Source organism: Brugia malayi (assembly GCF_000002995.4).
Source record: "Brugia malayi strain FR3 genome assembly, contig: Bm_v4_Chr3_scaffold_001, whole genome shotgun sequence".
Classification (NCBI taxonomy): Eukaryota; Metazoa; Nematoda; class Chromadorea; order Rhabditida; family Onchocercidae; genus Brugia; species Brugia malayi.
In genome coordinates this window covers 4107182-4133058 of record NW_025062477.1, presented here as the reverse complement: position 1 = coordinate 4133058, position 25877 = coordinate 4107182, and the positions used below count along the sequence as shown (strand labels likewise).

At 23.2% G+C, this 25877-nt stretch overlaps 3 protein-coding genes and 1 non-coding gene across 6 annotated transcripts; all 4 read right to left on the bottom strand.

The window, feature by feature from the left end:
• Bma-eya-1 (Uncharacterized protein) lies at nucleotides 1-12659 on the bottom strand (the record flags this gene model as incomplete). Its single annotated transcript, XM_043079938.1, has 11 exons — nucleotides 1-84; nucleotides 1237-1468; nucleotides 1914-2037; nucleotides 2555-2780; nucleotides 2973-3187; nucleotides 3529-3610; nucleotides 4509-4633; nucleotides 5284-5478; nucleotides 5792-5973; nucleotides 6368-6417; nucleotides 12618-12659. 11 exons carry the CDS (start codon nucleotides 12657-12659, stop codon nucleotides 1-3), a joined length of 1557 nt encoding a protein of 518 aa, XP_042935872.1.
• Nucleotides 3882-3954, bottom strand: Bm14565. The gene has a single exon. It is a non-coding gene; the product is annotated as a tRNA-Ala (tRNA).
• A 3230-nt stretch (nucleotides 12660-15889) lies between the features above and the next one.
• Bm6657 (Lectin C-type domain containing protein) lies at nucleotides 15890-17778 on the bottom strand (the record flags this gene model as incomplete). Of its 3 annotated transcripts, none has more annotated exons than XM_001896909.2 (5): nucleotides 15890-16089; nucleotides 16421-16570; nucleotides 16680-16808; nucleotides 17018-17203; nucleotides 17658-17778. In XM_001896909.2, the coding sequence occupies 5 exons, from the start codon at nucleotides 17776-17778 to the stop codon at nucleotides 15890-15892; spliced, it is 786 nt and encodes a 261-aa protein (XP_001896944.2). The 3 variants fall into 3 exon arrangements, with proteins under 3 accessions (XP_001896944.2, XP_042935871.1, XP_042935870.1); XM_043079937.1 differs by having other exon boundaries at nucleotides 16683-16808; XM_043079936.1 differs by lacking the exon at nucleotides 16680-16808.
• A 3511-nt stretch (nucleotides 17779-21289) lies between these two features.
• Nucleotides 21290-25877, bottom strand: Bm2843 (Uncharacterized protein; the record flags this gene model as incomplete). The annotated part of the gene is made up of 6 exons (XM_043079935.1): nucleotides 21290-21449; nucleotides 22012-22105; nucleotides 22583-22703; nucleotides 24161-24261; nucleotides 25284-25398; nucleotides 25836-25877. The coding sequence occupies 6 exons, from the start codon at nucleotides 25875-25877 to the stop codon at nucleotides 21290-21292; spliced, it is 633 nt and encodes a 210-aa protein (XP_042935869.1).

Below are 25877 nucleotides of genomic sequence, written 5' to 3'. Positions count from 1 at the left end.
TTAGCTGAGAAGATGATGATTGAGAGCTAAATGAAAGAGATCCAAATCACGGACACTTTTCACTTTCCATAATGGAATATTTTCCTGAAAAATGAAAACGACTAGAAACGGAAAATTCTTTTGTCTTCTTAATACTGATTAGATGTATGCATTTCCGTACGTACAATTATAATTTATATAAGCGGAAAAAAAAAGTGAACGAAACACGTAAAAAAAGAATTACAAATTTTGAAATAAAAATTAAAAATAATGCATTATAAAATTTCAAATAATTAAATGGATTAATTGATTAGTGTTAATAACATTTTTTAAAAAAAATATTTAGCAAAACGTTTTCGAAAAAAAACATTTAAAAAAAAAAAAAAGCAGAAAGAAAATATTATAAATATTGCAAAATAAGATAAATTTACTTATTATATTATTTGTTGCTTGTATATCATTAATTAGCAAAAATTTTGTATAAAAAATAATCAAATATAAATATATATATAAGTTTAAATTAAAATTAAGAAGCAATCATTTTGTATAACTAAGAAAAAAATAAAAAACTTTTATTGACTTTTTAAGAAAAGGCTGAAAAAAAGTTCGTTTTTTCAGCTCACATTCAAAAAATGTTTGTCCTTCTTTGTTATCATCATTCCAATGATATTTCCTATTTAGAACAAAACTAATGCTTTTAAAAAGATTTTTGAAACATTAAATTTAAAAAAAAAAAAAAAAATGACCTTCAACGGATCTGAAAAAAAGAAAATTTGCTAATACAATACAATGACACTTCAAATTTCTTCACTTACTCCTCCTACTAGCAATTTTTTATTAAATTACTTCGAAGAAAGAAAAAAAAAACGATCAAAATATTTTTGCAAACAAAAAAGAAAAAAAAAAAACGTTCGCAATTCTTTTCAAAATTTAAAACATTTTTTGCATTACACATAAATTCATTTCATTTCTATTTTAAATCTTTTTTAAATTCATTTCACTTCAATAATTTTTTTTTATTTTTTTAAAATTTTAATAGTAATCGCTGTTAATTTGCTTCTCATCAGTTTTAGAGTTTAAAAATTAGGGAAAATTTTAATGCAATTGATAACTTTGACTTGCACTGACTCATTTATCACTTTTATATTATTTAATTATATCATTTTATTAATTCCTAAAACCATAATTTTTTTTAAAATATAAAATTTCATTTAAAAAAAGAAAGAAAAAAGAGAATAAATAAATAAATAATGGAACCTTTTTAGCAATTTCATGTGTATCAAGATGTGTTGATATGATAACAAAAGAGCATTTCTTTCCAAAATGACTCAAAATTCGATCAATTACCGCCTCTTTACCAATTTTCATTATACTATAAACATTTTCCGCCGGTATCATTGAACTTTGCTCCATAATTAATAATTTAGCTAATGTTGAGACAATATTTTCGCCTGTTAATAATATATTTGCATAATGCTCTCGAGATGATCTATAAATTATACTAAATTTATTTTATTAATTAACAACAAAAAAAAAAAAAAAAAAAACGAAAAGAAGAAATTAAAGTAAATATTTTCACACATTTCACTACTGCATTACTAGCTGTAATTTTTTATAAAAAATGTTTTTTTTTTTTTTTTTTTTTTTTTAGGACATTTAATTATTTGACTTATTGTATAAGGATTTCAGCAATAATATACACTACCGGAAGTTAGTAATCTTCCGGAAACTTTCCGTATCTTCCGAATATTTTATTGTAAATGCAAACTGAAATGTACTGAGATACATTCTGAAAGTTAATAATGCAGGAAGAGAGGAAAAAGAGAGAGAGATAGAGAGAGAAAAGCTCAAATTGTTTTATTTTAATCGATTTAAGTTGAATAAATCAAATTTTCAATCCGGAAACCGGAAATGACGTAATGTTACGAAATTACCTATCGATAATGAGTTTCAAACATTGTCCAACACTTTCACCCCAGCCTTGGGCTAACGGATCCATTGTTGATTTTAAAGCTAACAATTCAGCACGCTCCGTATTTCCAGTCCTTTCCAAAAGACCTGAAGAAAAAAAAAAAAAAGGAATCAACTATTTTTAAAATTTGTAATTAATTGTTAAAGAGACTCTTAAAACGTTTAATCATAAAATTTCTTGAAATCAAGGTTGCCATTCAGGCTAAAATTAATTAAATCAAATTAACACTTAAAATATTTTATTACAAAAATTGGAAAAAAAGTTATCATAAAAGTTATCAAAGAATAACAGTGCTAAATAAAAATGTTAAAATGTTTAAATTAAATAACTATTTTACTTCAATTCATTTCTGTAAAAGTTTAATCTTTAAAAAGTAATAATTTCAGTGGAACCTTTAAAAATTATTGATATATGTAATTTATTATTTTTCTTCTTTTTTAAATTATACTAATTCATTTTTTTTTCCAATAAATGAAAAACATATATATATATATATATATTTCTTTGTATTCTTAGATAATTTATACTCAAATAAAATCAAATATGTTTTTAAAAAAAAAAAGTTCTCTTTAACATTAAAAAAAAAAAAAAAGAAAATCAAACCAGCAAAATTATTCTTATACGAATTATAAGTATCTTTGATATGTTGATATTTTACAGCTAATTTTCTCATCCAATCTACACCTCCACGTGCGTGACCTAATAATGATGATTCCGTGTTATTTATAGCTGATGTACTTGGCGTATCAATGCCAACTGTCGAATATGATAAATCATCAAATGTATCATCGATATTAGCATCTTCGATATTCACATAATCACAATCTTGCTAAAAAGAAAAAAAACCGATCTGATCAGATCAATTAAAATTAAAAATAACCGATCTGATCAGATCAATTAAAATTAAAAATTAAAATTAAAAAAAACCGATCTGATCAGATCAATTAAAATTAAAATAAAAAAAAATAATAATTAAAAAAAAAAAAAATAAGAATAATAGGAATAATTTTGATATACTTACATCATCTTGATCAATACCAAAAATAGACGTAATTAATCGATTTACATTATTATTGATCATTTCTGCTAAACGTTCATTCCGGATCGGATCATTAGATCGAAGAAAAAAATTGGATAATACACAGACATCTTCCATTTCCCATATAAATGCACGCTTATATTGTTTTTCCGGACTATTTGTAGCACCCGGATTTTTCTTACGTTTTATTGCTTTATCTCAACAAAAACAGAAAAGGAAAGAAAATAGAGTAATCATTAATCAAACAAAAAAAAATTTTTTTTTTAACTGCTGAAATTATCATGATAATGTGATAAAGTATATTATACATTAAATTATTATAGTTATCAATTTCTGCTAAAAATTAAAAATTAAATTTACATTAAACATGATTTGATAAATGATTATGCAAATCATTTATCATTGCTAATATTATCATTCATTATGCAGATTTATAAATTACTTTAGTTAATGTTTTATGTAATATTTTTTTTTTTTTTTTAAAGATAACAATTTTAAAATTACAAAACAAATTTTTAATTGTAAATGTAAAACCCACTTGGTCGTTTTGTTTCATGTTTTGTATTGAAAGAAGACAATTGATTGGATGTATTCATATCATTTGCTAATGAATTCATTGTCTGAAATTGTTTTAAAAAATAAATTTATAAAATAAAATTATTTAAATCACAATTTGATAAACAAATTTATTTATTATTTTAATCTTATCATGCAATATACAGAGTTATATAGAAAATTTTTAACAAATTTGATATGATTTTGATAGATAAAATTATTGATCTTTCAATTGCTCATAAAAAAAATGTCAAAATATTGAGCAAAACTAGTTGATTATTGATATGATAAAACACTGATAAGAAAGATTAATAAGAGAAAGGAAAAGGAGGCCTCTGGAGATATGGGGAATCGAACCCCAGCCCTCTCCCATGCTAAGGGAGCGCTCTACCCCTGAGCTATATCCCCTCCCCGTCAAGTTTAAACTTTAAACAAATTTGTAAACATTAGATTTTTTTTTCTGTTTCATGTGATATTTATTGATTTATTTATCAAAAATTCAACTATTACAACAAAGCAACAATTTTTTTTTCTCCAATTCAATTTTTGAATTTCAATTTTTGACTAATTTTTTCAAATTTAATCGAATTTTCAAGCATCATAGAATATTAGATAAATAGAAATAATAATTTATCAATTTACATTAATCTGTAAATTATTTAAATGCAAAAAAAAAAATTGAAAGAAAGAAAGGGAATTTTTTATTTTCCATATTATTTTTATCCACTTTTTATATCGTTAAATTATCAGTTTTTTTTTTTTTTTTTTTTGCAAATCTTTTAAAATTCATTTCTACAATTTCTCAAATTATAACCGAATTATTTGCTAAAGTTATTGTTAAAATAAAATTTGGTTCGAATCATTTCTCAAATGTTAGACTGCTACTATTCATCTTAATGGTATATCTCAATGAAATTATCTTTAATAATCAGTTCCGGATCAGGAAGAGTTCAAGAAACACACATATAAGGATGAATTTGATGAAACAGGATTAATGGAGCATCCGTAATAACCACTGCGACCACCGTAACAGTGCATCGCTGCCGGATAAGATGCATAATCAAAATGAGCTGATGTATAGCCATTACCTGAAATTTTTTTATATTTTATAAAAAAATTTTGATTTAAAATAATGAAATTTAAGAAAAGATATAATTAATTAACTTTTGATGTATATATTTTTTTGATTTATTTAATTTAAAACATTGCTAAAATTATTGATATGATTGTGATTAGGATGAATTAAATTGTCTGACAAATAATTTTACGGGTAAGTAATATTGAGAAATGAGAAAAGGAAAAAATCAAAGTAATTTAAAAACTTTCACCATCCATTTTCATTTTTTTTTTTCAAATTGTTTAGTGAACTTTTTTTTTATTAATATAGCAAAAAAAAGGAGCAAATTTTATGACAAATTTTTTTAAATTCTAATAAATCATAAATTTATCGTTAAGCACAAAAATGAAATTTTTTACATTTTAATACAAATTTCAAGTTTCCAATTTACAAATAAAAAATTATTTTGTTAGCAAATCATTTTACTATAATTTGTTATTATTTCTCTTTCATTTCCCGAAATCTTTCTTTTAATATTTCCCAAAATTAATTACAGCAATTCATTTTAGTCATTCATTTCAAATCTCTGATATTTTTGTTGAAAGAAAGAGAGAGGATAAGAATGGGTAGATTGCCCATATTTTTTGTTATTCGAGAAATAACTCTTATAAGGTCAATTACCGTAATAGGCGTGAGATGCAGCGGCAGCAGCAAACGGAAATGACGTAGCTGCGGCAGCAGCAGCAGCAGATCCACGTAACGATGATGATACAACAGGATAATAATTTTGTGTTCCGCTAGCAGCGTACATTCCGGCATAACTTGCACTCGGATAACCACTATTATAATATGGTGTAGCACCAATTATGCGAGAATCTAAAAAACAAAAAAAAGGCTTAACCTTTGACCTTGCAAAAATAAAATTTTTTTCCACCATTAAATGGACAATGTACAAATTTGCTACTATTTATTTTCTTGTCTGTCTTATTTTGACATAGCAAATTTGTAAACGTAAAGAAACAGCTAAATTAGCTATTTTTAATTATGGACTGATATTTTTTCTGCACTATACTTTGATCTTGACCTTTCATTGACCTTCGCTATTGCTAACTTGTATAGTGCTGCTAATATATTTTAATTTGTGAAAGATTTTTCATAATTCCATTTTGTAATATTTTAATATCCTAACCATAAGCTACCGCAGCTGCTGTAGCAGCTGCGGCATCCGACATAGCTGTCAGTGCAACCGGACGCTCTGATAATGTTGGCATTAAATTTTCCGGTTTAACAGCACCCGGTAGTTGCGTTAAACCAAATGATGCACCAAAAAATGCAGCTGGTGAAGTTTCCAGATGTCCTGATGATTCACGGCTAAAAATATTGGCAAAGCTTATAAAATTTTTGGATTTTAGATTTAAATTTAAATTATAAAATAATAATTGTAAGTCTGTTATTGTTATATTTATTATTATTTATTTTGTTATTATTATGTATTTATTATATTTATTTAAAAATGCACAAAATACCTAAGAAATTATACATGTATTATAAGAATAATAAAATTGTTTTTTTTTTTCTAATGTAATTTTAGAACCGAAATTTGTTTCTGTTATTTTAAGTCAATTTAAAAGGAAAGCTATTTTGCTATGGTTTTTCTATTTTGCTGTCCAAATGATTTTAAATTCTGATTTGGCAAAAAAGGAAGGCAGTTGAAAAATTTTAATTTTAATTTCACTGAATTCAAGAAAAAGGTTTTTTTTCTAACCTTATTGTATCATTTGATGAAGATGAGACCCGAAATGCACTATTTTTCACCTGAAATTATTATGCAAAAAAACAATTAAAGTATTTAATGTACATTTAATATTTCGATATTGCATTATATTTAATTTCAAAGATTTAAACTGATTTAAACAAAGCATAAAAATATTATTAACAATTGGTGTAATATTCATTATAACGATGAAATTTAATTAAGCATAATTAATAATATCAAATTATTGTGTAACAAAAAAGAAAAATTGTATTTGAACAAAAATGCTATCAAATTATAAATTCCAAATAAGTATTTTAAAAATATTAAAATATCAGAATTAATATCAACACACATACACATAGCTTATGGAAAAATTTTTTATTGAAAAAATTTTTTGAATGGAATTTAATGCTAAATTTTATATGCAAATCAAATAATATGAATAATAAAATTTTTTAATTAACATAAGTTTGAATTTTGCCACAAAAAAAAGCCTTAATTTTAATAAATATTTATATATGAGTTATAGACATCAAAGTTTTCCACATTGTCAAATAATTTCATTCATTTTTAATTTAAATTTTATAATAATTCAAACATAAATATAATTTTTTTTTTGAGAAGAAAAATGCAAATTAAATGACTAAAATAAAGATAAGAAAAAAAATAGGAAAAAAAAGAGTAAAAAAACCCGCCGAGAAAGATAAAAAAAAAGTGGACAGGTGCCACCGCAGGGGTCCTTACCACACAACTACGGTGCAATTAACCTACAACCCCAAACAATCAAGCCTTCTTTCTTCCTAATCCAAAATTATGGCTAATGCTTGTGTCCATCCGTCCATTTGTCCACTCTTCCTTCCTTCCTCTTTTTTTTTTCATCTTTTTTCTCTTCCTCATTAGTTTATTTTTTTTGTTTAATTATTCATTTTGATTGATTCATTTTCATGATGAGTTAAAATAAAGCGAAACAAACAGTTATTAATTTGGCGGCTTTTTCTTTTTAGAATATGCAAAATTACTATAATTTAAACTGTGAGAAAAATTATGCAATAGCAACGACATTTGAGTAAATTAGTTATTTTGAGGACAATTATAGTATACAGTAAGTAATTTTAGTACTATTACAATTTTGAAAATTAACTTTCAATTGCAATTTAAAATGCACATTTATGATAATTGCATTTATGTTAAAATTTTTAAATTTAAAACTTTTATGATTGGTTCTAGTTTGATTTCTAAAATTTTAATTTTTATTATAATAAATGAAATTAAAAAAGTACGATGAAATTGAAATTTTGTGTACCTGAAACTCAGAATTATACTGTTAATAATACAATATAATATTCTCAATTAAATGAAGCATTTGAATACGATTTAAATATTATCGATGGGATTTGCAAAGTTTTTTTTTTTTTTTTAGAATACTTTTATAAAATAATTTTTGACAAAAAAAAAAAAAAAACATTGAAATTGTATATTAAATGAACACTATCAACTTGTCAAAAATAATTTTAAAAAAAAGAAAAAACTTGCAAAAAAAAAAGATTTGGCAAATAAATTTGATTTTAGCAAAAACAAAAGAAAAAGAAAATTAAAAATTTAGTTAAATTTTGAAAGCAATATTATTAATAATAGTGATCAAATAAAATTAACAATTTTTAATATTTATATTTAATAAAAAAAAAAACAGAGAGAATTTTATTTTTTTTTTTTTTTTTTTTTATGTATATTTGCATAAAATGTCTATTGTATGTATGAATAAGTGATAGAAATGTCATCAAAATAGGGCATGACCAGTGGTTAATTGGTAGAAAAAGTTTGTCAATGAGTGGACAGAGGCCAAGACATAAGGTTAGAAGATGAATGGACAGATGTTAGCAAGAGTTTATGCAAATATTGTTGAGTCTAGCAAAGTGGAAGATTTAATGCAAACACAAACATAACCTAATGTTACTAATAATCAGCATAACTTATACGGAAGCAAAAAAAAAACAAAACAGAAAAAAAAAAAACGGTATAAGAGGAAAAAACCAAATCAGGAAAGAAAACGGAATAAACACTATATTTAACAATTAAACTGAAATGGAAAGCATTTTTGATACAATACAACAATTGCATTGCAAATAATTGATATTATTAAAAATTAATTCATGAAATTTATTAACTTTGTAAAGTTACATCTATGCTAATTAAAAGTTAATTTTTTTTACAAGTATTTTAATTAGCAATTCCATTGATTATTTTTAATATTATGGAATTAAATGCTTCAAAAATTCAAGTTATTAATGAAACTAATTCAGGAAATTTTATTAACTTTGTAAAGCTAATAAATTTTTGAATTTGTTAATTATATTTAAAAAAAAAATGATGTTAATATGAATGAAATTTGATAGTTATCAAAGCAAAATTAAATGATCAAATTAGTCAAAAGATCAGAAGTAATCAATCAATGAATCCTAAAAGTTTTATACAATTTTACAGTATTACTTTTTGAATGTTTGAAATTTTTTTGCTGTTTATTCTTTCATCATTCTAAAACTAACAAATCAATATTTTTTTGTTAGTTAATAGATTTAACTTTTCAAATGTTATTTGGTTTAAAAAATTTTTGTTACAATTTGTTAATTTAAGAGATTGTAGTCATTTTCCAAATAAGTAGACAACTGAGTAAACAATTTCAGTAATTTAATATTTCAATAAACTACTTAAAACAACAGCTTAAATCATTCGTATACATGCATTACTTACTAATATTATCAGTAAATAATTAACTTATACTCCAATAATAATAATGATAATATTAATTAAATATATAATGATTTGATTACTAAAATATCAGTAAAAAAGGTGATTATTAACTAAATTTGACTAAATTTGCTACATTTTTTAAAAGAATTTTAAAAAAATGTGCACATGTTGATATTTTAAACTTTGATCAGTAAATTCTAATTTTTATCAGGAGAAAAAAAAAAAAAGTTAAATAATCAAAATAGTCAAACGATCAGAAGCAATCATTTCTAAAAGTCTTATACAAATTTTACAAGTACTACTTTTAAATGTTTGAAATTTCCGGAATAATATGAATTTCTACTAATCTTTTGTTTGATCATTCAAAAACTGTTAAACTACTACTAATATAAATTTATTATTATTATTATTATTATTATTACCAGCATTACTATTATTGTTATTGTTGTTACTGCTATCATCATTATTTTACTACTACTTTGACCATTCCAAAGACATTATTATTATTATTATTATTATCACTGCTGTTTTTGCCACTATTACTATTGTCATTGCTATCATAAGTATAACAATAAAAATCATTATTACTATTACTATGATAATGATTATCATTATTTAGCAATAACAATAACAATATTATCACCACCAATAAAATCAGCAACAGCAACAGCAACGTTAGCAATAGCACTAGCAATAGTAGCAGCATCAGGAACTAGTAATTTGACACTTTCCTGTAGTTTTCCTATTCTTTCACTCTTTTTCATTCCGCTTTTTCATCTGCTTCAAATCTATCCGATCTTATAATCCGACCAAACTTGCTAAAATGTGCGTCATTTGATGCCTCATTTGCTAACCTTTCATTATCCGCCAATTATCAAAATAAAATATCAATGAAAGATAACAAAAAAAAAAAGAAAGAAAGAAATGATAAGAAATAAAAAGAAAAAACGAATCAAATTTTTGTAAAAATATTAAATCTTTTCTTTTTTTTAAAAGAAAAGTAAAAATTATATAAATGAAATTTTAATAAAATCAAAAATCCTTTTTTGCTATTCTCACACTTACAAATGAAAAAATAAATGATAAATTCTACGTCACTTAAAAATAATAATGAAAAATTACATGCAAAATTCTAATCTCGAAATATTACTTAGTATAGTATTATTGTTTTAGGAAAACTAAGTTACTCACAGCATTTAATAATTTTGAATAATTATACTAATCATTTAATTTACGCTTTGCATATTTTATAATATTCCTTAAATTTTCAGATTAATATAAATATGAAAATTAATATTTCTCTTTTTTTCCTATTTATTTAATAGAGAAAAATTTTTGTTAGAAAATATGTTAGAAAATAGAAAATAGCATAAAATAGCAAAAGTATAATAAAGTAAGTAATAAGTATAACTAAGTATAATAAAGTAAGTAATAAGTATAACTTTACAGTAATAGTAGGTAAATTTACACCTACACTTATTCTTTTTCTTTTTTTGTTATTATAAATATAGTATAGTACAAATTTACAAATTTTCCTTCATTTATTTTTTTTTTTTTTATTCCATCAAAAAATATTTCTTATTAAGATTTAAAATGTATTGAAATAATTTAACAAAAAAAATATGTGTAGAATTTGAAACGATAGGTTAATTAATTCATCTATTACTTAATATTGCAGCACTGAAATTTAATTAATTAATTTAATTTTTTTTAATTTCAAAATTGCAATTAAATAATATCAATAAATTACTATTACAATAATTTATCTATATAGTATTGAAAATAATATAATATATATGAATATCATAAATGTTAAAATATGAATTAATTAACTCATTAAACTTACTAACAATAACAAAACGATTTGAAGCATTAAAATGACTAAAATTCAAAAATCATAATTGAAATATCATAATTTTAAATGATAGAAGAAGGATAGAAATAAATAAACTTCCCACAGAGCATTGCTGTTTATTTGGAAATATTTGAAGAGAAGAATGAAGGAAAGATTTATGTTCCGATATTGCGTAATAAATCTGATATTGATATCAAATTTTTTTAGGAGAGAGGGAGAGAGAGAGAGAGAGAGAGGGAGGGAGGGAAAGAGAGAAAATAATAAAGTTAAGATTGATGCAACAATAACAGTTATCGCTTAAAGTTCTCATAACTATTCACTGTTACATCACTATTAAAGCAATTATTGTCTATAGTATTTGTTAACTTTTTCCTTACATTTTATTTTTTTTTATTCCTTCAATTCTTTCTACTTTTTTTTTGGGAAAATATAAATAAATTTTTGATCGAAATTGAAAATTGAAATTGAATTCTTTTATTCCTTTGACTGAAATTGAAAATTGAAATACTAATAATCTTTTTGAAAATGAGTGAAGCATACTGTAGGAAATAATTTTGTTGATTCAATTGTGATAGTTATATTATGATAAGATTGATTAAAATATCACTGATTTAGTATTTATTTAAATTTATTAAATAATTTTTGAAAAATAAAAGAAAAAAATACAGAAAAAAACTGATCATCAATGAGTAACAGTAGAAATATTGATCATTTGGTTTTTATTTTTCATTTTTCGAATGATTTCTTCCTCTTTTTTTGAAATTATATATATATTGGAATTATAATAATTAATCAATTTCAATGTATTTTATGATTTTGTAAAGTCATAAAAAGGAAATAAAAGAGTTGCATTAGTTATTGTTTATGTTTTAAAGAGTACAAAAATAAAAAATTGATTTTTTATAAAGTCCAATTTTACTTTTTACGTGAACAGATTGATGAAAGGATAAATATGAAATGAAACCATTTGACGTAAATGTAAAATATACAAAAAGATAAAAATATTTTAATTAATTAATATTCTTATGCTAAACTTCCAATATAAGCTAATAAAATAAAGGAGAAGAGTAAATAAAATTCATTTTAATTTTAATAAATAAATATTTCTTTCTAATCTTTTCTTTCAGTCGAAAAGTGAAACTGATATCAAAAATAAAAAGACAGAAAAAAATAATCCAATATCAGAAATGATTCATCTATTTCATTTTTTGTTCAAATGATTTATTCTTTTTGTATTATACATATATTAACTAACTTCAAATTATATCAACGAACTAAATTAGAAAACAAAATTATTATTTATGTAAATAATTAATAATAAATATTTTTTAAATATTATCATTTCTAATGTTAAAAATTTTTTTAAATTTATTATTAAAATTTTAAATTGAAGTCTTAAATTGATTGATTGACTTAAAAGTTTAAGCGCAAGAAAAAAGAGCAGTTTAAATTTATTAGTAGAAAAATTTAGGAAATTAGCAGTGAAAAAAAAAGGAAAAAAAAAAGAGAAAAATAAAAAATTTCCTGTAAAATTTTTATATAATTAACGTATAAATCATTTTTAAATATTTTGTTGAATTAAAATTTAAATTTCAATAAAAAAAAAATTATTAGCAAAAAAAAAAAAAAAAAAAAAAAAGAAAAGAATTAACCTACCGTACTTTTAATACAATCATTTGCACCGTCAAGTTGTAGCATTGCGCCCCTGTGATAATAGTAATAAATAAATAAATAAGTAAATAAATAAATAAATAATAAAATGACAAATTTAATAGAAAAGATTTTTTCACAAAGAATTTTAGCTTAGTTAATAATTTGAAAGGGTAAATAATGAGAAAGAATGATGTGTGATTGTATAATTGTATTGATGAGAGAAAGGGAAAGAGAAAGAGATGAAAAGCTTTTTCTTTCTTTCTTCTTCCGCTCTCTCTCTCTCTCTCTTTCACTTTCTCTCTCATCCACTTTTTTTTAATTTCTTTTTCCTTCGCTAATTAACTCTTCTCTCTCTCTCTCCCTCTCTCTCTCTTTTTTTAAAAAAATTTTCTATAATATTTGCTATTATATCATCATTTTACTTTCAAGCTATCAACCCTCTAACAATATTAGCAAATATATTAAACAACCGTTGTTAATGGCTACCGTATACCAAAAAGAAAATCAAAAAAGTTTTTTTTTTTTTTTTTCCATCATTTAAAAGTAAGACTAAAATTTTAGTGCTATAAATAAATGAATTCATAATTAATTTTAAGGTTTACTTGTTTACAGTATTATTATTTATTACTTCTTGTTTTATACTTTGTCATTTATGTCACATATATTTTCATAACTTTAAGTTGTTAATTTAATTTTTGTAAATAAAAATAAATGAGTGCATCTTTTATTATCGTCAATATTTCAAACCAAATATTTATATAATTTAAATAATTTTTTGCAAATTTTTATCCTTGTAATTACTTGTTTATTCTTTATAAAAATATCATTAGTAAGTAAATATGCAATTAAGTAACAGATGAATAAATTTATACATTAAATATAATTATAAATGATATATCTATATATTTCATTGTAAATTTTGTTTATTTATTTTTGTTAAAAAAAACACACAAAAATATATTTTATGATTTAAGCTAGAATAAAATTAAATTTAAAATGAATTAAAAAGCATAAAATAATACAAAAAAAAAAGGTACAAATTTTTATCGATTTGAAATGATATCTTTTTTTTTCTAAGTTTAAAAAAAAAATTAATGAAATTATGAGGCAATAAACATCAAATAAATAAAAATTTTGTATGATTCAATAAATTTTTTAACCTCATAAATTCATATACCACTCATTTTTTTTTCCTATCCTATCATCCCAAATAATTTTACCCTTACCCATATTTCTTCCCATATTTGAATCTTATTTTAGTGAAAGCTTTTCCTCTTTCATATGTGTACCGTTAATCGTAGACTCTCAAATGTAAACATATCATTTTTCAAATTATCGATTCTTTTTTAAATATACACATGTATGCTTGCAAGTTATATGCATGCATGCATGCAGTCAGCCTCAGTCATCATCATTAATTTTGCCATTCATCCATTTAGAATTGGAAAAGAAAAAATGCTGAAATCAAATAAAAAAAATCTTTTTTCTTGCAAAATTATTGCAGCAAATTATATGATGAAAAATAGTTTTTTTTTTTTCTTTCTACAAAATGTAAGTTTAGAAATTTTTGAATTTTGAAATTTAAACTTAATTTTCGAAAAAAAAAATTTTGAGAATTAAACTGTTCCTGCACCTTACTTTCCTCCTTTATCTTCATTTATTTTTGATAGAAATAGTATAATTTAATTGAAATTTTTAATATAAACAAAAAAAAAAAAAAAATGGAGAAAGAAAAAAATTTTTATAATTGTAGCAATACACTGGATTAAAAATAATCCATTATAGTAATACAGAATAAATTATTAGAATATGAAACTGAAAGAGATGAAATTGGTTAAAAGTAGAGATAAAATTAAAAATTAATTTAAATGAAAATTAAAGTTTAAATAAGTAAAAAATTGTTGTATTACTATCTAATGACACTTTTATTATATCAAATCATTAGCTCATACAGCGATTCGTTTCATTACAAATAAAAAAGTGACAGGAATGATTGAAAAGTGAATGAAACTCTTTGTTAAATTGTATTTGCTAAGTTGAAAAACACGATTTGCAAACAAAAATGTGACACTTTTTTTTTAAATTAAAAGCTATACGAATTGAATGCTTTAAATTTTAATCTTTTCTTTTTCTTTTCTTTTTTTTTTTTGCAAAACTCAAAAATTTTTTCTTCTCTTATTGAAATCTAAAATTTTAATTTAAAAAATTTGTAATAATAATGAAGAAGAGAAATAATCAAATTATACTTTTACACCTTTGAATATTTTTCATATTAATTTCAATAATTTCGTCGAAATTTTTGAAAAGCTAAAAATGTTATTATTTGCATTGTTTTGAAAAAGTCCCTTCCACGTTTTCCACGTAAAATTTACTAATTTTAGTGATTTTAATCGAAAAAAAAAATACGATTTATGATTTATTTTTCAATTTCATGCAGAAAATATTGAGTCACTTTTATAAATACTTATTTCTATTAAATATGAAATCAAACTAAATTTCTGAATCGCATTGAAATAAATTTTTTTTTTTTTTTTTACTAAATAATACAGGTAGCAAAAGAAATCCAACAAATTGATAAATCGAAGTATTTTAAATTAAAGAATAAATTTAATACCATCAGCAATGGTTAATTTATTAATGTATTTATGAAATGGATATTATTTCAATGGATATTTTAACTCTATGTAAACTGTGAATATTAGTTTAAATTTTATTAATATTAAATTTGTAATTGAAGACAACAATTAACAAAACGTGGATTAGCTACCAAAAGTTTTATGAAATTTCATTTTATTAAAATAATAATAAATAATAATAGTAAATATAACTTTACAACATAAAACATTATCAATTGCAAAAAAAAAAATACAAAATAAATTGATAAATAAATAAGGAGAAAACATAAACTTTATGCAATAATTAAAAAAAAAAAATTATCAATCGATCATTTTCGATTATTATATGTAATTTTTGGTAGATGCATAAAGCTTTAGCATTATTTTTATACATTTGAAATTCCCGAAATTTGATCAAACAAAAAATATGGCTGAAGTTTTAATTTTAAATTTCACAAAAAAAAAAAAAAAAGGCATTTATATACGATTAAAGTAATTCTTAGTTGCAAAAATAAATGAATTTAAACAAATCTGAGCTAAAAATTCAAAAAAATTATTCAAAAAAAAAAAGAAAAAAAAGAAAACAAAGAGATCCAAATAAATAACCGTGAAAGACGCATAATTTATTTAATAACTGTATGCAAATATTTAAGGTATGGATTAAATTTTTGGGAGCGGTAAACACCAGCCAATTCCGCCATTAGGGCAAATTTTAGCCCAGCAATCTAAGTCATCCGGAATACAACGTTCTTCAGGTGTACATGATTGACTTGTATTGTGACACAATGATGAAATTAAACAACATCGACGGCTATAATATGATAAACCGGAATGACTACCGGATCGAGTATTGGATGTTGCTAGAAAGCAAAAAAATAAATGCTTGGTGATGATGTGAATTTAACAATGAATAGGAAAGTTCACATAGGTTAAACATAAATTTTCCATAAGATTACGGAAAATTTTAGAATAAACAAAAGTCAAAACAAAAAATTTAAATTAATATGTAATTTTTTTATTAAATTATGTTAAAGTTAAATTTAAGTTTCAAAATTTATTCCAAAATTTTTTTTTCTAAAAAGAAAAAACAGAGAAAAAGAAAACTGAATTGACTAATTTAAGCTAATTTCCGTATTGAACCCATTTTAATATAAGCTGTTTCAAAAAAAAAGAAAGAAGTGAAACTGATACCGGTTGTAGTAATTGGTGTTCTTTTCAGTGAACGTTTACAGAGTGCCGAATAACCGGAAACATAATTGCAATCCCATTCATTCCAGGATCCTTCCGGACGATCAAAATCAAGCCACATTGTTAGGCATAAATCTGTTCCAGATGGTAATTCTAGAATGATAAACATGATATGTAATATTATTATTACATTAATAAAATTAATTAAACCTTAATTTTATCCATTTAAATTTTAGAAAGTAAAAAAAAAAAAAAAGCTTACCACCTCGAAAACCATCGGTATGTCTTCCTATTGCACCATCATTCCATTCATATGCTCCGGTTCGTGTTAATTTCACCAATCGTCCCAACCATAATGTTGGCGTTGACAAATTTGCATCCTTTGCTAGATCTTTAAAAAAAAATTTTAAATTTTTTTTTTTATTTTTAACACAAAATGCAATCATTTCAATTTTGTCTTACATTCAAAACATAAATGTTTTTAATTGAAAGATTTTTTTAAAAAAAAGTGTTGAATTTTTTTACAAATTAATAATTTCCTAATTTTTTTTTTTTTTAATTTTAAATTAAAGAAAAAAAAAAAAAGAATAAAAAACTTACTAAAAGCAAACATATTTTCATATTCGTCCGTAATCGATGCTAAATGTCCGCCAAAATTAGCGCATGCTCGTTCTGCTTCAGACCAACGCATCCGACGTTCGATTACATGAAAGCAGGATTTAGTACGTTCGTAACGTGTCCAACCACGTGGACATTCTGTCTCATGTTTATTTGATAATTGCTCTACTAAAAGTAATTGTTTTTATTTATTATTTCTAGAAATTTCTTTTGTTCAGAACTATTTGTTTTTTTTAAAAAAAAAAATATGAACCTATGGATGATTTATATAAGTAACGTGTGAACACGTACGATAATATTCTATGGTTTCTTATGTGTTTTACGTTTACGTTTCAGTAATGCTTAAGAAAATTTGTTCGTTACAACTAATTAAGTCATTATTTATTGTCTGTAAGCTGTAGATTTATAATCTGATACGTTATGACCTTGTATTGACCTCTTAATCAAATAGTTCATTATTTAATTAAATTTTAACAACTTTTATATAAGGTTTGCTCTCGAATTTATTCATTTCAATTATGCTAATTCATTCATAATTAACATTTTTATGCATTAAAAAAAAGAAAACCTAAAAATTTTAAATCAAAAAAAAAAAGACTTTTTGATAAGCTTATTATCTTACCATTATGATATCTGCTGTTAACATTAGCAGTGATAATCTTTGTGGAAACATATCGTAATGGTACCAAATTAAAGATAAGTAATAAAAAATAATAATTGACGAGAATTATTTCAGGCGACATCATTTGATTATCCAAATATTGTTTACCATTAGCAATTTCATTTGGCTAACTTTCACAATGTGTGTCAATTGAACCGATTTGTTTATTTGATGTTAAATGTGTTTGAACGTTGGTTTGTTCAATGCTTATTTGATATTTGATATGACAGTATCTTTTCATATATCATTAAACTATCAATCAAATCATTAATGTAAATGTAGAAAAAATAAAAAAAAAAAAAAAGCCGAAATGAGAATTAGGGAATTGTTTAAATAAAATTTTCACCCAATTTTTTCTTTTTTTTTTTTTGAAATATAAACAAAATTTGAACATTTAAAAAGTTTTTTTTTTCCTACAAGTTTGATGCATTTATTTTTAAGAAAAATTATATTTTATAAAATATGTATAAGTTTTTCCAAGATAATTTATTTTGTAATGCCTACTTTCAATTATATTATACAGTTGCTTACTCTAATTAATTCGTCAATTAATTATTTAAGCTAATTGAAACAATTTTTGTATTGTCGCATATTGTTACCATTCTAGAATTTAATTTAAATATTACTAGTAATTTGGAAGCTTCAATGAAATTAGCCAGATTTTAGCTATTATAAAGTAAAAATAGCTTTGAGAAATTCGAATAAAAAAAAAAGTATTTGAATAAACAATTTAAACTGCAAATATAGAAATAAATATAAGATTATATCAAATGATTGGTACATGCATAATAAACAACATAAACTCTGTCAAAGCTTTTAACCGCTAGGAAAAAAAAAGTTTTTTTTTTTAATTTATAAGAAAAAAAAGATATAAATGATAGCATTATCTTATCTTTTCATAAATTTTAACAACAATCATATCAATTTATTTCATCTGTTAACATATTTCTTTTAGCAGAAAACAAATAAAATCCGTTAACTTTAACCTTTTTCTTTTTTAATTTTTAAAATACATTTAATTAGTTTTTTAAATATATTTAATTTGTATATAAGATTCATTTTACGTAAATATACCAGAATTCAGAGTTAAAAATTATGAATAATACTTAAACACCTAACGTCAGCTGTCCTGGATATCTGATACGGTAACCTGAAAGTTTCTCTCGGATTAAGAAATGGTAAATAAGTTGAGATCACATATCATATAAACGAATTTCTAACTTAAACACGTATGTGTATGTGCTTGTATGTGTCTGTCTGTCTGTCTGTGTATGTGTGTGTGGCGGTTATTAAAGGTATCAAATTTTCGAATGCAATAATAAACAATAAAAATGTTACGCAACAATATCTCCACTAGATCAAATTCTAATTATTACTTACTTTTATTGCATCAGATCAAATAATGTTTAACTACTACTACTACTTATTCACTAGTTACTCTTTATTTGATTAGTAAACTATTTCCCATTATATAAATTGCGAGCAGAAAAGGGAAAATTGAAATTGATCCACAAATGATTAGAAATTAAGAAAAAAAAAAAAACAGAAACAATAAACTTTAAATTATTAATAATTACAAATGAAATATTTCCGAATTTGAGAATTTAATATATAATCTTTTTTTTTTAGAAATAAAGAAACAATTTTAATTATTATTTGATCTGTTTTTTGCTAAATTTGGCATAACAAATGATTTTATTTATTACATCAACTAAATCTATTTTATTTTTTATAGTAATAATATTAATTTAGAAAAAAAAAAAAAGAAGAAATAGATAATTAGGAATGAAAAGTTAGCAAAAATTTTAAATAAATGAATAATTTTCATTATTCCAAAGTTGAAATAATAATTTTAGGCCTAAACAAGAAGAAGAAGAAGAAGTAAACATTTATTTTTTAATGAAAGGAGATGAAATGCTCATTATTATAAGCAATATGAATAAATAATGACCAATTACTAATTCTCATTAAATATACCTTTATTAATTGCTTATTTTAATTACGGTAATCCAAATTAGCTAATGGTAATACTTACTTCAAATGATGATATTTTATTATATTTGATCTAATTAGCATATATGAATGGATGAATATAAGATTGGTCTACTTATTAGCATATTAATAATCATTGATCATTTAAAAGTACCAATAAAGATTTCTACTTCCCTTTTTTTTTTTTGTTTATTATTAGAAAAAAAAAAAAAAAAAGTAACAAATTACAATATCAAATAAAAATTAGTCATATGTTAAAAGATTGAAATCCTAAATTTAACCATAATATAATTTTGAATGTTAAGAAAAAGCGAAGTATTCTTCAACAAAAAAAGAAAGAAGAAAATTTAAAAAATTATTTATTTCATCTACAAATTTTTATCTATTATCTATTACATTATATAAATGACATTTCTTTTTTTTTTTTTTTTTTTTTTAAATAAGAAAAGTACGATAAAAATAATAAATGAATAAGCGAAATCCTTTGCAAAGAAAAGAAGTGAAAATGTGTCACATTTTTTTTTTTCTTAAACCATTAGAAATTTATCAATGATATGATTATATTATTGTTATCGAATTTTCATTAAGAATTTTCACAATTAATAGCTATTAAATTGTTTGCTTCTTTTATCTAAAATTGCTTATTGCATTCTTTTTTTGCTGAAGTAAACTTTTATTTTATTTCTATCTTGCTATTATTCTGTTTCAAAATAACAACACTTTTTCCTTTTATTGTTTTTAATCAAAAAAAAGAGAAAAAAAAAAACATTAAGTTTCGAAAAAATAAACAATAAAGATGACAGTGTATGAGGAAGTATAAGGAAGATGGACAAAAATGAGGCAAAAGGTGAGAGTAAAATCTTCATTTCATAGCAAAAGAAAAAAAAAAAGGATTACAGAAAATTTGGATGATAAATTCATTTGTAGTTTTGAAGAATTCAAAAATTACAGAAATGCTATTTTAATATTGAAATGAAAATTTGACAGAGAAAAAGACGAATAAACTATAAACAAGCATTTGATAAAGCAAAGAGAAAAAAAGAAAAAAAAGGATATACAGTTTATACTCTGTCATTAAATATAAACAAAATCCATGAGATTGACAAGTTGCATTACGTCACATTTCCTTATTTCCTTCAGTGATAAGAAGGATTTGTATTAATTTTGCATTGTGTGATAAGTGATAGGGTAGGTGAAAGGTCATTCCTTTCTTATCAATTATCAGCAGTGTTAAAAATATACTCTTCCTTATCTTATTTTAATCTCTTACAAAGCAAAAAGAGTAATATTTGTTATGGCATAATTGGAGGCATTAGGAGAAAAAAAAGGAACCGGATAAAAGATAATACGAATTCAAGTACATCCAATTTTTTTTCAACACTAATATAAGCAAAAAGATATATTACACAGTATTATTAACATAAAATAAGAACTTTTCTTTTCTTTTTTTCTTGATCAATAAAAAAATCAATAATTGATTTGTAGATGTAAGTAATGATGGAATAAATCAACCATTACTTAATTAATGAATATCGATCAATCAATAATTGCCAGATTTATACATAAACGAAATTTGACTGGTCAATCAATAATCGTCGTACTTATGGACTATAAGGATATAAGTGACCAGCATCTGGTGATCCGCTTCCGTCAGCAGCTGTTTTCGGTGGCATCTGCCATGTTGCTGTATAAATATGATGACGAGGACCTTTCTTGGAGAATGGATCATCTGATCCAATCAAGAGGTATCTGTTTAAGTGCCTAAAAATGAACATTTTGCATAATTTTTCCATCAAAGCAACAAATCATTGATATAATGTATCATTTTAATGCATTTCAAAACTATAACTGAATTTTAAGACAAAAATACATTTAAAATATTGCACAAAATGTTGAATTTAATGCAAACAAAAAAAAAAAAAACGGTTAAAATTAAGCAAACATTCAAGTATCAAAATATTTTTCTTCGCTATATGGCTAAGCATAAATATTCTAGATGAACATATTCATACTAACCCTTTCAAATTATCTATCACTTGTTTAGAATACTATAATTCGAAACTTTCTTATCAGATTTTGCTAACCTCAATATTATAAGAATAAATAGGAAATAAACAAGAAATGCATCGCAAATCTATTCAGCTGTTTAAATTTGTACAGTATGACTGTTTAAATTTGTATAGTAAATGAAAGTTGCAAGTTTCGTAAAAGTGAGTAATAAATAAATAACAAAGTTCAGAAGATTTGAAACTTTAAACAAATTATTATTAATGATTAGAAACTAATAAATAAGAAACACAAACTCCTAAGAGTTTATTCTTACCTGTAAAGCCTGTAAATAATGTAAAGGAATACCATTTCCAGCACTGCCATTGCAAGATATATTGCAATGATCATATAACCAAGTGTTATGGTTGCTGAAAATTGTTTCAATTTGAACATCAATTGCTTATTAAAGCAAAAAAGATATTTGAGAATCTTAAAGAAAACTATGAAAATTTTTATGGTAAATTATCACAAAATTGTAAAATCACCATTCAAAATTTTTTGAAGTAAGAATACAGAAGTGAATCTTGAAAGATCATTAAAGTCTTATAAGAACGAGCGTTAAAAATTATTTAAAATATTTTCCTTTCATTTTGTTTAGTTTTAATTGGTTTTGTTTTTTTTTTTTTTTTTTTTTTTTTTTATGGATATATTCCATTCATTCCAAAACGGATAATCTTCTTAAAACAAAAATTATTGATAGAAATGTATTCCAAATCGTCTATTTTTTTAAGTTTTATTATGATTATTTTTGCAATTCTATGAGAAACAGTATGAAAATATAAAATTATAGTTACTGAAATCAAAAAAGTTAATGTATAATAAAAATTTAGAGATGGAAACGAGACCATCATCGGTGATGTGATAAGTTTCATGACCAAGAAGATTTCGAATGCCACGATATGCACCAAAAATTAGCAACAGTGTAACAACAAATGCCACAATAATCAGGAAGAATATTAGAAATATCTAAAATTGATTAATTAAATTAATTAATCAACATTTCATCAACATTTTTTGCTCCATCTTTTTTTTAATGAAATAAATTTATAGATTTGAAAAAATTTAAACAATATACTTGAAGTGCTTACCCAAGAATTTCAAAAGTAATAAGAGGTAGTAACAGACTATTTTTTTTTTTTTTTTTAAACATTATTTCAGTAAAAAGTCCTTTAGGTAATGAATGATCTAATTATAAAAGTTGTTATTATAATTTAATTTGAATTAATTGACCAAATTTCTTGTTCGCATTTAATATTTTCAATTTTTAATTTCACAAAATTTAGTGATATTTTCTAGTTTTAGCTTTTTTTTTGCTAAAGTTCAGGTGGCATTAGTAAACATTTGAGCGAAACATCAATACAATGTCAAAAATCATATCTTCTCTACCACTGCTAATTAATCTTCAAAATCAATACACGTTGTTATTTTCAAAGTTTTTTCTTATTTTTGCTTTTCAGAATATTAAAACATTTTAAGTGTTGTAAAGCAGCTGGTAAAAATTTGTTGAGATTTGAAATTAATCTTTCAACTTTTTTCTTCAATATCATATGAAATAATACTGCATTATTTTAAACAAAAGTAGACAAAAAAAGACTTCATTAAAACTTTTAATGTAAGATAAATGAACAATTCAACTTTATGAGTCAATTAGTAAAGTTTCACAAAGCTTTCCTTATCTATAAATGATGTCAATAAGCTTCTAAAAGATTTTAAAATGCTTAAGATCTGACGTATTATTAACTTTTTTCAATGTTCTTAATAAAAAATTTATGTAAACTATTTTCGATGTGATGGCAGTTGAATGGAATCGAATTTTGACAGTTTTTGATAAATTAGAAGTAAAATAATTTTGAATACAATCTAATACACTTTAAATTGTTAGCTTTCGAAATGTAAACAATAAAACTTCTGACGCATGCTATGTTGTAACTAACACACGAAAGAAGTTAATGCAAAGTGATAAACAAATTAATATTGCAAGTTTTTCATTAGCAAATTACTATAGTATTACAATAAATTTAAATAAGTGATTATTAAGTGTATATTAATAAGCGTGAAAACAGTAGGGTGGAAAATATAATTGAAATAAAAACAAAAAAAAAAAAAAAAATTGAAGTACATAAATGATATGTACTTAAATAAGGAATTTGTCAGCGGAGAAGACAAAGATAAAAGAATTATGGATGGGTTGATTGAAGAATTAATTCGATTGCTTTCACGATAAGTTTAAAATTATAATTAGGTAATTCAGATTTTATAAAATGCAGAAAAATATGATTTTTTTAATTGTCAAATGAAAGTTTGCACATATACCATCAATATTTTACATTTGTTTTCACCTCTTCCTAAAACTAAAAAATAAAAACAAAACAAAAAAATTGAAATTAAAAAAATCCGAAAAGAAAGGTCACACACAAACAAACCTGAGCAGAAAGGTGTGGTATCAAGAGACGGCCGTTCTCAGTTTTAATGGCATAGAGTAGTAGTGCAATTACTATTAATATTACAATCACGCTTGTAATACCTAAAAAATGATTTGAATCACTAAAATTAAAGATTCAATCTTTGAATAATAAAAGGATACTGTAGAATAATGAAAATGTACGATAGTAAAATGTAAAATTTGGAAAGTTGAAATAGAGCTGCCATAATATCTAAGATATTTATGCATTACAAATTGCATTGCTACAATTCGCAAAGTTATCCATTATTTGAGTAATTAATTTAATGACTTATTCGTACAGTTGCTGCTGATCGAATTACACCACAGCTATTACCTAATTAATTTTTATTACATGCTTCCTAGAATTTTAGCTATCCAATAACTGAATTAGTTATATTTTTATCTGTTTCTTTTTTCATCCAAATTGGTTCATTTGTTTGCTCATTTCAATTATTTATTTTTTTGATCCGTCTAGACAAAAATTTATATGAATTCTTTTTACTGAAGTTACGTAGCATATTCTGAATTATTCAGATATTATAAAATGAATTTAGTTTTTGTCGAAAAAACTGACTGGGCGAAATTAATCAAAATTTATAGATTAATTCTAAAACATTTAAACCTAAATAAACTTAGTTAGATTTTCATCCTTTCTCCAGCAAAATTACAATTTTCAAGTTTTAAAAACAAACTGTAAACAACTGTTATCATCCTAATAAAATTTTGGAAATCTTCCAAAAAAAAGAAACAAAATACATTTTGAATTGAAAAAAAAGATGTATTTTTACCGCATATGCTGAAATTGGCATATGCCAACATCTGTTGAACTATCTCATTTATTCATTCTGTAATTAATATAAGTTGCAATTTTGAGTCCTAGCAAGCAGAAGGATGAAAATCTGACTGTAATTCAATGTTGTAATAATTGCTAGTCGAAAAAAGAATAACTGCCAGTCATTAAGAACTTTTATTCTATTTACATAACTATACTTGTGTGTAATAACTACTATTTGGTTTGCTGAAGTATATGCATACTTAATTATGTTTAACTGCCTCGGATTTCAATAACTCACCAACTTTAATTTTAACTTAAAATGACAAACCGATAATGAACCAAAGTAAATAGCTGGTTCCAAAAAGTTGGAGATTCCGGATTAGACCATATGTGGCTATTAAGCATATTAGCAATTCAGTTATTGCTACTACCACGCCAGATGTCTACAAATAAAGCAAATATAAACAATACAATTTTGAAAGTACCAAACATTTGATCAAGCTTAAACTAATTCTCACGTACCAAAATTTTTGAAACCGAACAAAAACCTTGTACCGGTTCATTAGTGAAAGATTTGGAAAAAAACTGAAAATTAATAACATAAAAAATATTTGTTACAATGTTCACATTTATATCAACTAACCAAAACAAATCATAATTTAAAATTTAATAATGAAGGTATTAGAAAAGAAAGAATAAATTAATTGGGATGAATAAATCTCATAGTAATAAAAAATTTATATTTTTAAGCGGGAATTTTGTTACTTTGATATGTATGCTTTAAAAATTTTCATTAAACCATTCAACAAATAATAATTTAGGAACTTTAAAAATAACTTAAAAAGGAAAAAGAAAAAAAAAAAGCTAAAATAAAAAATACTCGTAATGAACAGCAAGCAAATCGTCCTGTTGAATCGACCAT